The 15397-nt window shown below is 41.8% G+C and overlaps 1 protein-coding gene across 1 annotated transcript in view; it reads left to right on the plus strand.

Annotated features, from left to right (window-relative positions):
• LOC124805719 (bumetanide-sensitive sodium-(potassium)-chloride cotransporter-like) overlaps positions 1-15397 on the plus strand; it is a 621615-nt gene that overhangs the window by 585064 nt on the left and 21154 nt on the right. The window contains exon 17 of the mRNA XM_047266288.1: positions 6650-6764. Within this exon, the coding sequence (XP_047122244.1) occupies positions 6650-6764 (115 nt within the window). The remainder of the gene's footprint in view (positions 1-6649; positions 6765-15397) is intronic.

Here is a 15397-nt window from a genome sequence, read left to right on the forward strand (position 1 = left end):
GCTCTGTTTGACTCAATGCCCAGGCGTATCTAGGCCGTTATTACAGCCAGAGATGGTCGTTCTGAGTACTGATTTCTCAGGATGTACGCACCCAAATTGCGCGAAAATGTAATCACGTGTCACTTTTTGTATAATATATTTGTCCAATGAATACGTGTTTATTATCTGCATTTCTTTTTGGTGTAGCAGTTTTAATGGCCAGTAGTGTAGTTAAATTCATCACCTCCTATATTGGTACCACGAGCAGAGGATCTATAACAAGATTATAGTACGATGCTAGGTATCATAGGAGACCTATAAATTCATCACATCCTATTTTGGTACCACGAATAGAGGATCAATAACAAGATCATAATAAGGTGATAGGTTTCGTAGGAGACCCGATCATTTGGCTAATTCCAAAATTGTGGCACGTGTTAACGAAAGTAGTTATGGTGCAGTACTGAAATACAATTAAACGACTGTTTCCAAAAGTAGGGTTCATTCAACCAACGCTAGAAGGCAAAATATAATGTTTTGCACATACAACTGTAGCCCAAATGCGGCAGATGAATAAATATTGACAGAGCGTTAATCATGACATTAAATTCTCAATAACTTCGGAAACGTTTCAGCTTCGCATAATCTAAGACAGTTTTTGAATTAGCGCAAAAATTACTTGTAGATGAGACATTTTACACAGTCGTATTAAATTCCGTATAAATTATATTTATATTATTCCGATAAGATGTTAGCAGGAGTTACGGAAAGAATAGTTGACTCAAATGTGGTTTCAACGATATTAATAGGCATTGCAATTAATTTAAGGTACAAAGGAAAAACTCTATTGTGCTAAAATTTATATAAATTAAAATAGCGCTAGCAATTAGGCAGCTTGTTTCCACAATGAAGTGAATATCTATACTTCGTTATCGTGACCTCACATCTTTACGCTGGTAGGGAGGGGCATGTTTATATTTAGAGTTTTATGTGATACCACAAAGCAGTTCGATGTGAGCTCATGTCGAAGTAGGTCGGTGAGACCGACAGTATCTGTGTTTCTAGGAATAGGTGGAATAGGGTGGTAGCAGTGAAAAGACTTGTTAATATCTGTTGTTATTGTGATTTCTGGTTGTATGTGCTGTCTACGTAATAAGAATCATAGAGTGAATACATGCTTCTGGCTTATTAATATGTACCTAGCACAAATGAACTCGTGGAGTGGACTGGAGCCAGATTAATTCATCGTGTCGTAGATGAAATCCAAAAGTTGGACTTGTAGCTTCTGTTGAATATGGGTTCAGGAATGTAAATTTTTATTGGCTTCGATTTTACAAAAGGAGGGCAGTCACCGTCGTGTAATGAAATTCTTTTAGTGTGTTTCTCAGCCTCGGGTCACGCTGGTCATGACCGGTTTCGATTTCTTAATAGGTCCGCTCAAGACAGAAAGTAGTAGCAAACACTGGTGATGAGAAAAGCACGCGAGACAGACGTTGGCAGAGGTATTAGACAAGGGTGTAGTGTTTCGCCAACGGTTTTCAGTATTTATGCTGATAGACTCACAGAAAAAGCAAAAAGCACGAAGCATAATCGTGGAAGGAGAATGGATAAAGACAATGAAGTATACAGATCTCCAAGTAGCGTTTGCTGAATCGGAGGAGGAACTGAACTTGGTGACTAAGAGGATACTAGAAGTGAGAAAGAGTATGACGTGAGGATAAATATAGGAAAGGCAAAACTGATGAGTATCAGGAAGCATACCATTGGAATAAAAGACTGTGGAACAAATAAAATCTTGTACGTAATCAAGAAATTTGGTGACAGAAATCGGAACTGCGTGGAGGAAATACTTAAGCGAAAAATCTTTTGAAAAGGTGAAAGATTAGTTAACAATACAAGGAATTCCGATAGAATTAATAAAGAGATTATCCAAGTGTTTTATCTGGATTATGAATGAAAAACACAATATCATGTATGTGCTACAGGATTATTTTTTTAAGTTAACCGGTTTTCGGCTTACACAGCAATCATGAAACTTTAACGGGCTGTCGTCGTCAAAGAAGTTACAATATTTGTAAACAACATTGGAATAGATGCTATAACATAGAGTGAGGCACGAACCTAGAGTAAAAGTTGTATTTGACAGTGGAATGGCAACGCAATTAGAAAGTTAAAAGCTGAAGAATAAATATGTATAAAATGAGAAAATCAGGAAAACATTAGCACTAAATTCGAAAAACTGTGCCTCTACATAATTTGAAATTAACTGTCCCAACAAAATAAAATTAATAGCTGACAAGAAACCAAGGAATAGCTTGAAGAGTTCCTACTCATGGACAGTGATGCAGAGACAGAGTAAAAGACAATTGTAAAAACAGGATATAAAGAGAACATATGTAATTACAATAAAATAAATAAATACAGGAAAATAGACGAATAGCAAGGAATGTGGGAAATATTGTGAAGCCGTGAGGATTGTGTGAAGTTTGGAAAAGGTTAAGTATTGAACAGTTTCTGTCCATTTAATATTAACTTTAAATTCGTTACCACTCCACTGTCAAAGATGACAGTTACTCTGCGTTCGTACCACACTCTAGTTACTGGTAACTTTCTTGACGAAGAGAGGCAGTTAAACTGTGATGATGGCCTTGTAAGCCGAAAACCGGTTAACTAACTAAATTAATCCCGGTGACCATACACAACATTTTAAATATTATTTTTAATCCTGGAAATCGCAGTCAAATCACCTCATTTTTATATAAAGGCAATAAACATCTTTATTAAAACCACGATCAGTTTCACGTCTGTTTGGGGTGCATCCTCAGGTGATCTAAACATGGATTAGAAAGGAAGTATTTTACATTTTTTTCTTTGTACATAGGCTTAGTGAATACTGTCACATGTAGTAAAATAGACCCGCACGTTAGATAGTTACATAATTATGTGTACGACATTATTTAACGCTTTTCTTGAAGCATCTCCCAGTCCGTCATGTCACTGATAAAGCTGAAGCGTTAGTAAAATAGATAAAACGGGGTGTTCCTAAAACAAAGTAAAACGAGTATTTCGTGCGGAGGGAGAAAAATAAGCCCTTCAAAGTGTGCGGAATTTCATGTAAGAACCAATAAAAACATACCATAATATCAGCTGTAGACTCTGCGGGCTCAGCCATGAGAGACACTGGACTAGCTAGCTACAGCCCAATGCAAGCAGCCACGAGGAAAACTGCATTGGCCGTGGTACCTGAAAACACAGTGAAATGGCGCTAGAAAAGTAGGGCTAGTGACCGAATGGTGAAGCGTGAAAGAGGTGCTGTACATAAAATAATTACAGTTTTAATCAGAAAACACCGACGATGCGTAGATTGGAAGATAATACTGTTAATCCCGTATGATGCAGACTAGTAATATTTATAATGAATATTATTCCGTGCATTGTGAGAACCAATGGAGAATTTATAAACAGTAGAAGTTCGTACTCGCAGCACAATAAGTCGTCGAAAATTATAACAAGGGTCTATCCGAACAAGAAATTGTTACGTCTTAGTTCTGGCTATGCGTTCAGGGTGAGAACCAAATACTCATTTCATTTTATTTTGTGGGCACTCCGTTTTATCTATTTGACAAACGCTTCCAGCGGGCTTTAATTTTATCAATGGCGTGATGGACGGGGAGAGGCCTCAAGAAAATCGTTAAATAATATTGTACCCACTATTACATTAGTACTAACAGCGTGGGTCCATTTTACTCCATGTATCAGTATTCTCTAAGCCTATGTAAAAAGACAAAAATTGCAAATACTTCATCTCTACCCCTGTTTAGATAACCTGAGGATTCGCCTCAACTAGCGTGAAACCCTTCGTGGTTTTAACAAATTTTCTACAGTAGGGATGGTGTTTGTTGCCTTTATTTAAAAATGTATACAGTAATGTGCTCTTCGTTTTTAAGCAAGATGTTCCGCCAAAAAGCGACAGAAGGAACAGTTAACATGTAACATCTGGAATGTAGTACTTCACACCAATGAATCATGGACATGAAAATAAACCTACTTGGACAGTTTTTCAAGGTGGTCGTGGATAAAAATGCTAGAAGTGAAATGGACTCACAGAATGTCGATTGAAGATGCATTCAAAAAGAAACGTGCCGGAGGCTATAAAATTAAAACCGCTAAAATGATTGGAATGTCGTTATTTGCGGAAGGAAGTGTGGTCCCTATTAGAACGCTGAGGCCCCAGACTCGCCGCTACGAGGACACGGGCGTATACCCACATGAAGACAGAGCGAGCACACTTACAAGTTGACGGTCCACTGCACTAATTCGTACTGAAAACAGAAGAATGGACGTCACCAAAGACGATCAGGTGGATCTAGTGAGTTTCCTGACAGCGGAAGGGATGCTGCGAACGAAAATTCACAGAAGAATGGCACAAGTGTACGAAGAGGACTACATGTCCGTTGCAAGGGTCAAGGCACAAGAGATTCAGGGCAGCGCGGATGTCGCTGGCCGATGAAGTGTGGGGCGGAATGCCACACCTTAATAACAATGCCATACTCTAGGACTTAGGATCAAATAAGCAGAAGGGACAGATAACATCCCATCAGAATTTCTAAAATCATTGGGGGAAGTTCCAACAAAACGACTATTTACGTTGATATATAGAACGTATGAGTCTGGCGACATACCATCTGACTGCATCGACACAATTCCGAAGACTGCAAGAGCTGACAAGGGCGAGAAGTGTCACACAATCAGCTTAACGGCTCATGCATCCAAGTTGCTGACGAGAATAATCCACAGAAGAATGGAAAAGGAAATTGAGGATGTGCTAGATGACGATCAGTTTGGCTTTAGGAAAGGAAAAGGCATCAGAGAGGCAGTTCTGACGTTGCGGTTGATATTGCAAGCAAGACTAAAGAAAAATCAAGACACGTTCATGGGATCTGTAGACCTGGAAAAAGCGTTCGATAAAGAAAAATGGTGCAAGATGTTCGGAATTCTGAGAAAAATTGGGGTAAGCTATGGAGAGAGACGGGTAATATACAATATGCACAAGAGCTAAGAGGGAATAGTAGGAGTGCTCGGATTAAAAAAGGGTCTAAGACAGGGATGTAGTCTTTCGCCGCTACTGTCCAATCCGTACATCGAAGAATCAATGATCGAAATAAAAAAAAGGTTCAGGAGTGGAATTAAAATTCAAGGCGAAAGAATATCAATGATACTATTTGCTGATGACATTCCTGTCCTAAGTGAAAGTGAAGACGAATTCATGATCTGGTGAATGGAAAGGTCTAATGAGTGCAGAATGTACATTGAGAGTAAATCGAAGAAAGATGAAAGTAATGAGAATCAGCAGAAATGAGAACATCGAGAAACGTAACATCAGGAGTGATGGTCACCAAGTGCGTGAATTTCAGAAATTCTACTGTCTAGGCAAAAAAATAACCAATGATGAAAGGAGGAAGGACATCAAAAGCGCACTAGAGGTGGCAAAAAGAACATTCATGGCCAAGAGAAGTTTACTAGTATCGAACGTAGGCCTTAATTTGAGGAAGAAATTTCTCAGAATGTATGTTTGGAGCACAGCATTGTATAGTAGTGAAACATGGAATGTGGGAAAAGCGGAACAGAAGAGAATCGAAGTTTTTGAGTTGTGGTGCGAGAGAAGAATGTTGAAAATTAGGTGCACTGATAAAATAAGGAATGAGGAGATTCTTCGCAGAATTGCAGAGGAAAGGAAAACGTGGAAAATACTGACAAGGAAAAGGAACAGGATGACAGCACATCTGTTAAGACATCAGGGAATGACTTCCACGATACTAGAAGGCAGTAAATAATCGAGGATGAAGGTTGCAACTGCTACTCCGAGATGAAGAGATTGACATAGGAGAGAAATTCGTGGCGGGCCGCATCAAACCAGTCAGAAGACTGATGACATAAAAAAAAGGTCGAAAGGGCGGAGACCCTCATTATTCAACAATGGCAGCAGCCATTGTCGCAGAGCTCAGATTCAGCGTCAGGAGTGATCACGCCTTCATCAAGGACAAACTGAAATTTCCAGTCTTCCCAGCACAGGCAGCGCATCGAACAGTACTCTCTCTCGAACATCAGCAGTATTATGCCAAAAAAAGGAATGATTTCCAATCACTAGTGGTCGCTGGAGACGAGATATGGTGTCATCGCTTAGAACCCGAATTAAAACGACAAAGTCTAGTGGAAGCATGCGGGGTCGACTGCATGCAATGGAAGGTCGACGAGTGCACTTGCTCGCTCTGCCCTCAGGTGGGTACACACTTGCGTTCTTGTAGTGGAGAGTTTGGGGCCTCACCGCTCTTATAGGAACCGCACCTTCCTCTCCAGGCAATATTACGATTTTTTTTACCAGTTTCCGTCTCGTTTCTTTTTGTATGCAGTTCCTACTGTTAACACGCTGCCGAAAATGCCTCTATGCTCGAACTGAGTGGTTACTTTTAGAAGGAACCATCCCAGAATTTGTCTCAAGTGATTTAGGCAAATCATGAGATACCTAAATCTAGGTTGCCGGACATGGATTTGGGCCGCAGATCTCCGATCGCTAAACATAGAAATGTTGTTGAGTGCCTACGCGGCATTATGTGCTAATTTTCGACACTATTAATCAGTACACTGTCTAACAGAAGTGCCTTATTTCCAGGTTTAACGCTGCTGATTCCATACATCCTGAGCACGAGGTCACAGTTCTCTGGTTGCAAGCTGAGGATCTTTTCGTTAGCGAGCAGCAAAAACGAACTCGACAGAGAGCAGAGAAAGTAAGCACCGTGCATTTTCTAACCATACCACAAATGTTACCCATTTTGAATGTTTATGTACCAGCCCTTTATCACAGTAACATTTCTATAAAAGCAGAGAAGATTCTAAGCACAGAGAGTGTCAAAAATTGCATAGACATTTTTTTTGGTCATCAGTCTACTGATTGGTTTGATGCGGCCCGCCACGAATTCCTTTCCTGTGCTAACCTCTTCATCTCAGAGTAGCACTTGCAACCTACGTCCTCAGTTATTTGCTTGACGTATTCCAATCTCTGTCTTCCTCTACAGTTTTTGCCCTCTACAGCTCCCTCTAGTACCATGGAAGTCATTCCCTCATGTCTTAGCAGATGTCCTATCATCCTGTCCCTTCTCCTTATCAGTGTTTTCCACATATTCCTTTCCTCTCCGATTCTGCGTAGAGCCTCCTCATTCCTTACCTTATCAGTCCACCTAATTTTCAACATTCGTCTATAGCACCACATCTCAAATGCTTCGATTCTCTTCTGTTCCGGTTTTCCCACAGTCCATGTTTCACTACCATACAATGCTGTACTCCAGACGTACATCCTCAGAAATTTCTTCCTCAAATTAAGGCCGGTATTTGATATTAGTAGACTTCTCTTGGCCAGAAATGCCTTTTTTGCCATAGCGAGTCTGCTTTTGATGTCCTCCTTGCTCCGTCCGTCATTGGTTATTTTACTGCCTAGGTAGCAGAATTCCTGAACTTCATTGACTTCGTGGCCATCAATCCTGATGTTAAGTTTCTCGCTGTTCTCATTTCTACTACTTCTCATTACCTTCGTCTTTCTCCGATTTACTCTCAAACCATACTGTGTACTCATTAGACTGTTCATTCCGTTCAGCAGATCATTTAATTCTTCTTCACTTTCACTCAGGATAGCAATGTCATCAGCGAATCGTATCATTGATATCCTTTCACCTTGTATTTTAATTCCACTCCTGAACTTTTCTTTTATTTCCATCATTGCTTCCTCGATGTACAGACTGAAGAGTAGGGGCGAAAGGCTACAGCCTTGTCTTACACCCTTCTTAATGCGAGCACTTCGTTCTTGATCGTCCACTCTTATTATTCCCTCTTGGTTGTTGTACATATTGTATATGACCCGTCTTTCCCTATAGCTTACCCCTACTTTTTTCAGAATCTCGAACAGCTTGCACCATTTTATATTGTCGAACGCTTTTTCCAGGTCGACAAATCCTATGAAAGTGTCTTGATTTTTCTTTAGCCTTGCTTCCATTATTAGCCGTAACGTCGGAATTGCCTCTCTCGTCCCTTTACTTTTCCTAAAGCCAAACTGATCGTCACCTAGCGCATTCTCAATTTTCTCTTCCATTCTTCTGTATATTATTCTTGTAAGCAGCTTCGATGCATGAACTGTTAAGCTGATTGTGGGATAATTCTCGCACTTGTCAGCTCTTGCCATCTTCGGAATTGTGTGGATGTTGCTTTTCCAAAAGTCAGATGGTATGTCGCCAGACTCATGTATTCTACACACCAACGTGAATAGTCGTTTTGTTGCCACTTCCCCCAATGATTTTAGAAATTCTGATGGAATGTTATCTATCCCTTCTGCCTTATTTGACCGTAAGTCCTTCAAAGCTCTTTTAAATTCCGATTCTAATACTGGATCCCCTATCTCTTCTAAATCGACTCCTGTTTCTTCTTCTATCACATCAGACAAATCTTCACCCTCATAGAGGCTTTCAATGTATTCTTTCCACCTATCTGCTCTCTCCTCTGCATTTAACAGTGGAATTCCCGTTGCACTCTTAATGTTACCACCGTTGCTTTTAATGTCACCAAAAGTTGTTTTGACTTTCCTGTATGCTCAGTGTGTCCTTCCGACAATCATATCTTTTTCGATGTCTTCACATTTTTCCTGCAGCCATTTCGTCTTCGCTTCCCTGCACTTCCTATTGATTTCATTCCTCAGCGACTTGTATTTCTGTATTCCTGATTTTCCCGGAACATGTTTGTACTTCCTCCTTTCATCAATCAACTGAAGTATTTCTTCTGTTACCCATGGTTTCTTCGCAGCTACCTTCTTTGTACCTATGTTTTCCTTCCCAACTTCTGTGATGGTCCTTTTTAGAGATGTCCATTCCTCTTCAACTGTACTGCCTACTGCGCTATTCCTTATTGCTGTATCTATAGCGTTAGAGAACTTCAAACGTATCTCGTCATTCCTTAGTACTTCCGTGTCCCACTTCTTTGCGTATTGATTCTTCCTGACTAATGTCTTGAACTTCAGCCTACTCTTCATCACTACTATATTGTGATCTGAGTCTATATCTGCTCCTGGGTACGTCTTACAATCCAGTATCTGATTTCGGAGTCTCTGTCTGACCATGATGTAATCTAATTGAAATCTTCCCGTATCTCCCGGCCTTTTCCAAGTATACCTCCTCCTCTTGTGATTCTTGAACAGGGTATTCGCTATTACTAGCTGAAACTTGTTACAGAACTCAATTAGTCTTTCTCCTCTTTCATTCCTTGTCCCAAGCCCATATTCTCCTGTAACCTTTTCTTCTACTCCTTCCCCTACAACTGCATTCCAGTCGCCCATGACTATTAGATTTTCGTCCCCATTTACATACTGCATTACCCTTTCAATATCCTCATTCACTTTCTCTATCTGTTCATCTTCAGCTTGCGACGTCGGCATGTATACCTGAACTATCGTTGTCGGTATTGGTCTGCTGTCGATTCTGACTAGAACAACCCGGTCACTGAACTGTTCACAGTAACACACCCTCTGCCCTATCTTCCTATTCATAACGAATCCTACACCTGTTATACCATTTTCTGCTGCTGTTGATATTACCCGATACTCATCTGACCAGAAATCCTTGCCTTCCTTCCACTTCACTTCGCTAACCCCTACTATATCTAGATTGAGCCTTTGCATTTCCCTTTTCAGATTTTCAGGTTTCCCTACCACGTTCAAGCTTCTGACATTCCACGCCCCGACTCGTAGAAATCCTTTCGTTGATTATTCAATCTTTTTCTCATGGTAACCTCCCCCTTGGCAGTCCCCTCCCGGAGATTCGAATGGGGGACTATTCCGGAATCTTTTGCCAATGGAGAGATCATCATGACACTTCTTCAATTACAGGCCACATGTCCTGTGGATACACGTTACGTGTCTTTAATGCAGTGGTTTCCATTGCCTTCTGCATCCTCATGTCGTTGATCATTGTTGATTCTTCCGCCTTTAGGGGCAATTTCCCACCCCTTGGACAAGAGAGTGCCCTGAACCTCTATCCGCTCCTCCGCCCTCTTTGACAAGGCCGTTGGCAGAATGAGGCTGACTTCTTATGCCGGAAGTCTTCGGCCCCCAATGCTGAATATTTATCAAAATTTAGGCAGTGGCGGTGATCGAACCCGGGACCGAAGACGTTTTGATTATGAATCAAAGACGCTACTCCTAGACCACGGGTACACATTTTAGGGAAACAAAATAACTGTGTCAAAAATTGATAGAAAAAAATTCGCATCCACCCTTACGCTCCGCAAGCCACCTCATGGTGTCTGGCGGAGGGTACTTTCTGGTCCACTGTCACTTCCCCCTTTTCGCAACGATTCGCAGGAAGAACGACTGCTGGTAGTGGTAAGAGGCCGTGTGAGCAGGAATCTCGCTGATATTCTTGATCGCAAGATACACAGGATGAAGCATATATCGAATGACCCTTCTAGGAACGTACGATCTCGGAAGTTTAACAGTAAAGCACATCGTGTTACAGGACTCCTCTGTAGCAGCGTCAGCCGCTGGAATTGGCTGAATGTCACCGTCACTCTTCCGCGATTACTGAATGAATCTGTAAAGAAACGTGTTGCTCTTCTTTGGATCTTTTCTATTTCCTCTATCATCTGGTACAGATGTAAGGTTGTCGAGCAATATTAAAGTATTCGTGGAACGAGGGTTTCCTTTGTGTTCAGATCGCAATTCCTGGTGATTCTTACGATAAATCGCAGTCTGGCATCTGCCTTATCTGCGACTAGTTTTATGTTGTCTTCCACTTTCAGTCGCTCCGAACGCATAAGCCTAGATATTTAGTGGATGTGACTGTTTCCAGTGTTCCGCAATTGTGTAATGATACAGTAATGGGATCTTTCTGCCTGTTTGAGCGCAATACGTTGCAGCTCTTACGGAAACACTCTTTATGTCTGACGTGAGGCTGTTGTAGAATTTTGGAACGTGTTTTATGTTCATGTATTCTGACATTCCTAGAGGGACCGATAATCTTCTCTACAGGAATCATCATAGGTTCCGAAAACAACGACCGTGTTTAACCCAGCTCGCTCTGTTCGTCCAGGAGGCCCAGGAAGCAGCAGATGTCGGCACACAGGTTGATTCTGTGTTCCTTGACTTGCGGAAGGAGTTCGATTCAGTACAACATTATCGCCTAGAGAAGAAATTATAAGCATACGGAATATCACCATCAGCTTTTTGATTGGACTGAAAAGTTTCTAGCAAAGAGAACACAGAATGCATTCTCAAGGCAGAGATATCTTCAGACGTAAAGGAACATCTGGTGTTCTCACGAAGGAGTGTTATAGGGCCATCACTTTTCACTCTATATATATTCCCTCCAGGGAAACTACTGAGAAAATTTAGAAAACTGGCATTTGAAGTTGAGTAGAGAACGGCTCCACTGCCGCCAACGTAATTTTCGCGCAAGAACCAAGAAGACAAGAGAAGGTAGGGCTCTTATGGAGGCATATAGAGAGTCGTTTTTCTCCTGCTCTGTTTGCGAGTGCAACAGGAAAGGAAATGGCCAGCCCTAATGCAAGGTACCCTCCGCCAGGCACCATAAAGTGGCTTGGGGATTATGTATGTAGATGTGGGTCTACAGTGATACTTGTCCTCGCCATCGTGAGGGCACAGGACGTGTGGAACTGTCCATTGCCCCGGCCTACAAGCACCTCATGATGCCCATGACGAAATTATTTTTGTTCTGTGGTGTACCCAAGAAACTAGCAGCCATCTGTAGCGCATCAGTAGATTCAGATTTCACAACATTTTTCATTTAGTAAACAGAACAACTTCCTTTATTAGGTTGACGACGGCACCTCGGAATTTATTAAATCCGCGTATTATTTAAACATCGCATCCTATGTACTTCTAATCTCTCGTGGGTCTCACAACACTGACGACTTCAGACACCCTCTTTTCTATCTCCCAAACCGAATCCTATTCTGATACCCAAAATGTCTACCAGTTTGAAAAAACCGTTGGTGTTCTTCACTGCAGTCTTAGAATCTTGCACTATAATTTTCAAAACTAAAATGAGAGTGAGATTGATTGGGTCGAGTCTGAAATTTCATTTCAGTGACTGCTAAGCGTTTCCTACCTTGAGTGTGAATGTTCCATATTTCGCTTCTCTTTGGAGTTCTGTTATTTGGGAATTTCTTTTTTACTTTGTATGATACGTCAGAAACGTATGTATCAGACAGTGTGTAATCTAAACGTTTAAAAGAATTGGTTTGCCTTAATACCGAACTGTTTGCATAAATTTGGTTTCTAATAGGCACTTTCCCTAAAAAAAATGATTTAACTTTTCGTTATTGGGACTGCCTTACAACAAGTGTTTTTTTATATAACCTTAGATGCTGAACGGAGTATTTCTGTCCTTCTTCAGTACTAGCAAAGAATTTGATCGATTGCATGTAGTATGGCGACGAATGTGTTGTTTACCTTGAAACTATGTTGCCATCATGAACTGTTCATCTTCATTACAGCAACACTGATACAGTTGTTGAGTACCTTAGTGATAAGGGACAAGTGGGTCGTAGCACACTATTTATTGGCCAACATTCAGAAAATTCTATTCTTCATTTCGTTGATCAACACCGCTGTCAAAAATTTAAGGACGAAAATAGCTTTCGCATGGTGTGTCACTACCATGTAACGTAGTTCGATGAAACTTGGGACTATTCTTAGAAAGAACTGATAAAGATATTACAGAACGTAACTGAAAGAAATACGTAATGAGACCAACTAAAATGACACTTTTATTCAGAGACAGTAGCTACACTGAAGTCACTGCGATTTATGATGGTCCTTCTGACATTACAAACGGCGGGATATGATTCTTCATGGTTGTGTGATCACAACGGACGACAATGCATGCTCTGCGACATGCTACAATGTTGGTTGGCAAGGAGTTCCTGTGGAAAGATGTTTCATTCCTCCACCAGCGTGGGTGGTCGTTGGTGCATGTGGACGTGCTTCAGTACTTCTCCCAAACGTCCCCCACACATTTTCGATGGGCTGTAAGTCGGGACATCGGACAGGCCAGTATATTGGCCGAATAACCTTCCGTTCCAAGAGGACCTCCAAGTGCGTAGATCGATGCGGACGCGGATTGTCATCCATAAAAATGAAGTCGGGATCGAATGCATCCCTGAAAAGACGCACATGGGGAAGGAGTACTGTGTCACAGTAACGTTGACAGATGAGTGTATGGTGCTCAAACAGTCTGAGGTCAGCATGCCTATGCAACATTATACCTTCTCAGACCATAACTCCTGGACTACCAAAACGGTCATGTTCGACAATGCTGGACGTATCCTCACATGGTGAGATGTGGGAACACGAAATCTACATCTACATACATACTCCGCAATCCACCGTACGGTGCGTGGCGGAGGGTACCTCGTACCACAACTAGCATCTTCTCTCCCTGTTCCGCTCCCAAACAGAACGAGGGAAAAATGACTGCCTATATGCCTCTGTACGAGCCCTAATCTCTCTTATCTTATCTTTGTGGTCTTTCCGCGAAATGTAAGTTGGCGGCAGTAAAACTGTACTACAGTCAGCCTCAAATGCTGGTTCACTAAATTTCCTCAGTAGTGATTCACGAAAAGAACGCCTCCTTTCCTCTAGAGACTCCCACCCGAGTTCCTGAAGCATTTCCGTAACACTCGCGTGATGATCAAACCTACCAGTAACAAATCTAGCTGCCCGCCTCTGAATTGCTTCTATGTCCTCCCTCAATCCGACCTGATAGGAATCCAAAACGCTCGAGCAGTACTCAAGAGTAGGTCGTGTTAGTGTTCTATAAGCGGTCTCCTTTACAGATGAACCACATCTTCCCAAAATTCTACCAATGAACCGAAGACGACAATCCGCCTTCCCCACAACTGCCGTTACATGCTTGTCCCACTTCATATCGCTCTGCAATGTTACGCCCAAATATTTAATCGACGTGACTGTGTCAAGCGCTACACTACTAACTGAGTATTCAAACATTACAGGATTCTTTTTCCTATTCTTCTGTATTAATTTACATTTATCTATAGTTAGAGTTAGCTGCCATTCTTTACACCAATCACAAATCCTGTCCAAGTCATCTTGTATCCTCCTACACTCACTCAACGACGACACCTTCCCGTACACCACAGTATCATCAGCAAACAGCCACACTATGCTACCCACCCTATCCAAAAGATCATTTATGTAGATAGAAAACAACAGCGGACCTACCACACTTCCTTGGGGCACTCCAGATGCTACCCTCACCTCCGATGAACACTCACCATCGAGGACAACGTACTGGGTTCTATTACTTAAGAAGTCTTCGATCCATTCACATACTTGGGAACCAATCCCATATGCTCGTACTTTAGTTAGGAGTCTGCAGTGGGGCACCGAGTCAAACGCTTTCCGGAAGTCAAGGAATATGGCATCCGTCTGATACCCTTCATCCATGGTTCGGAAGATATCATGTGAAAAAAGGGCTAGTTGCGTTTCGCAGGAGCGATGCTTTCTAAAGCCGTGCTGATGCATGGACAGCAACTTCGCTGTCTCAAGGAAATTCATTATATTCGAATTGAGAATATGTTCCAGAATCCTGCAACAAACCGATGTTAAGGATACTGGTCTGTAATTTTGAGGGTCCGTCCTTCTACCCTTCTTATATACAGTCGTCACCTGCGCTTTTTTCCAGTCGCTCGGGACTTTACGTTGGGCAAGAGATTCGCGATAAATGCAACCTAAGTAAGGAGCCAATGCAATAGAGTACTCTCTGTAAAACCGAATTGGAATCTCATCGGGACCTGGCGATTTATACATTTTCAACCCATTCAGCTGCTTCACAACCCCAGGGATGTTTATCACTATGTCCTCCATACGGGAATGTGTACGAGACTCAAACGGCGGTATGTTTGTACGATCCTCCTGCGTGAAAGATTTCTGAAATGCTAAATTTAAAATTTCAGCTTTCGTTTTGCTGGCTTCCGTTGCCAGGCCAGACTGATCAGTGAGTGACTGGATGGAAGCCTTCGACCCGCTTACCGATTTTACGTAAGACCAGAATTTCCTTGGGTTTTCAGCAAGATCTTTTGCTAAGGTATGACGGTGGTAGTGGTTGAATGCTTCACGCATCGCTCTTTTTACAGCAGCACGAATCTCTTCTAACTTTTGCCTGTCCTCATTCTCCCGATCTTTATTGTACCGCGAGTGCAACTGCCTTTGCTTCCTGAGCATTCTCCGAATTGCGCTGTTAAACCACGGTGGGTCTTTTCCGTCCGTAACCCACTTTTTCGGAAGATACTTTTCAAATGCGTGATTTACAATGTGTTTAAAATTTGCCCATAATTGATCCGC

Source organism: Schistocerca piceifrons, chromosome 7 (genome assembly GCF_021461385.2).
Source record: "Schistocerca piceifrons isolate TAMUIC-IGC-003096 chromosome 7, iqSchPice1.1, whole genome shotgun sequence".
Classification (NCBI taxonomy): domain Eukaryota; kingdom Metazoa; phylum Arthropoda; class Insecta; order Orthoptera; family Acrididae; genus Schistocerca; species Schistocerca piceifrons.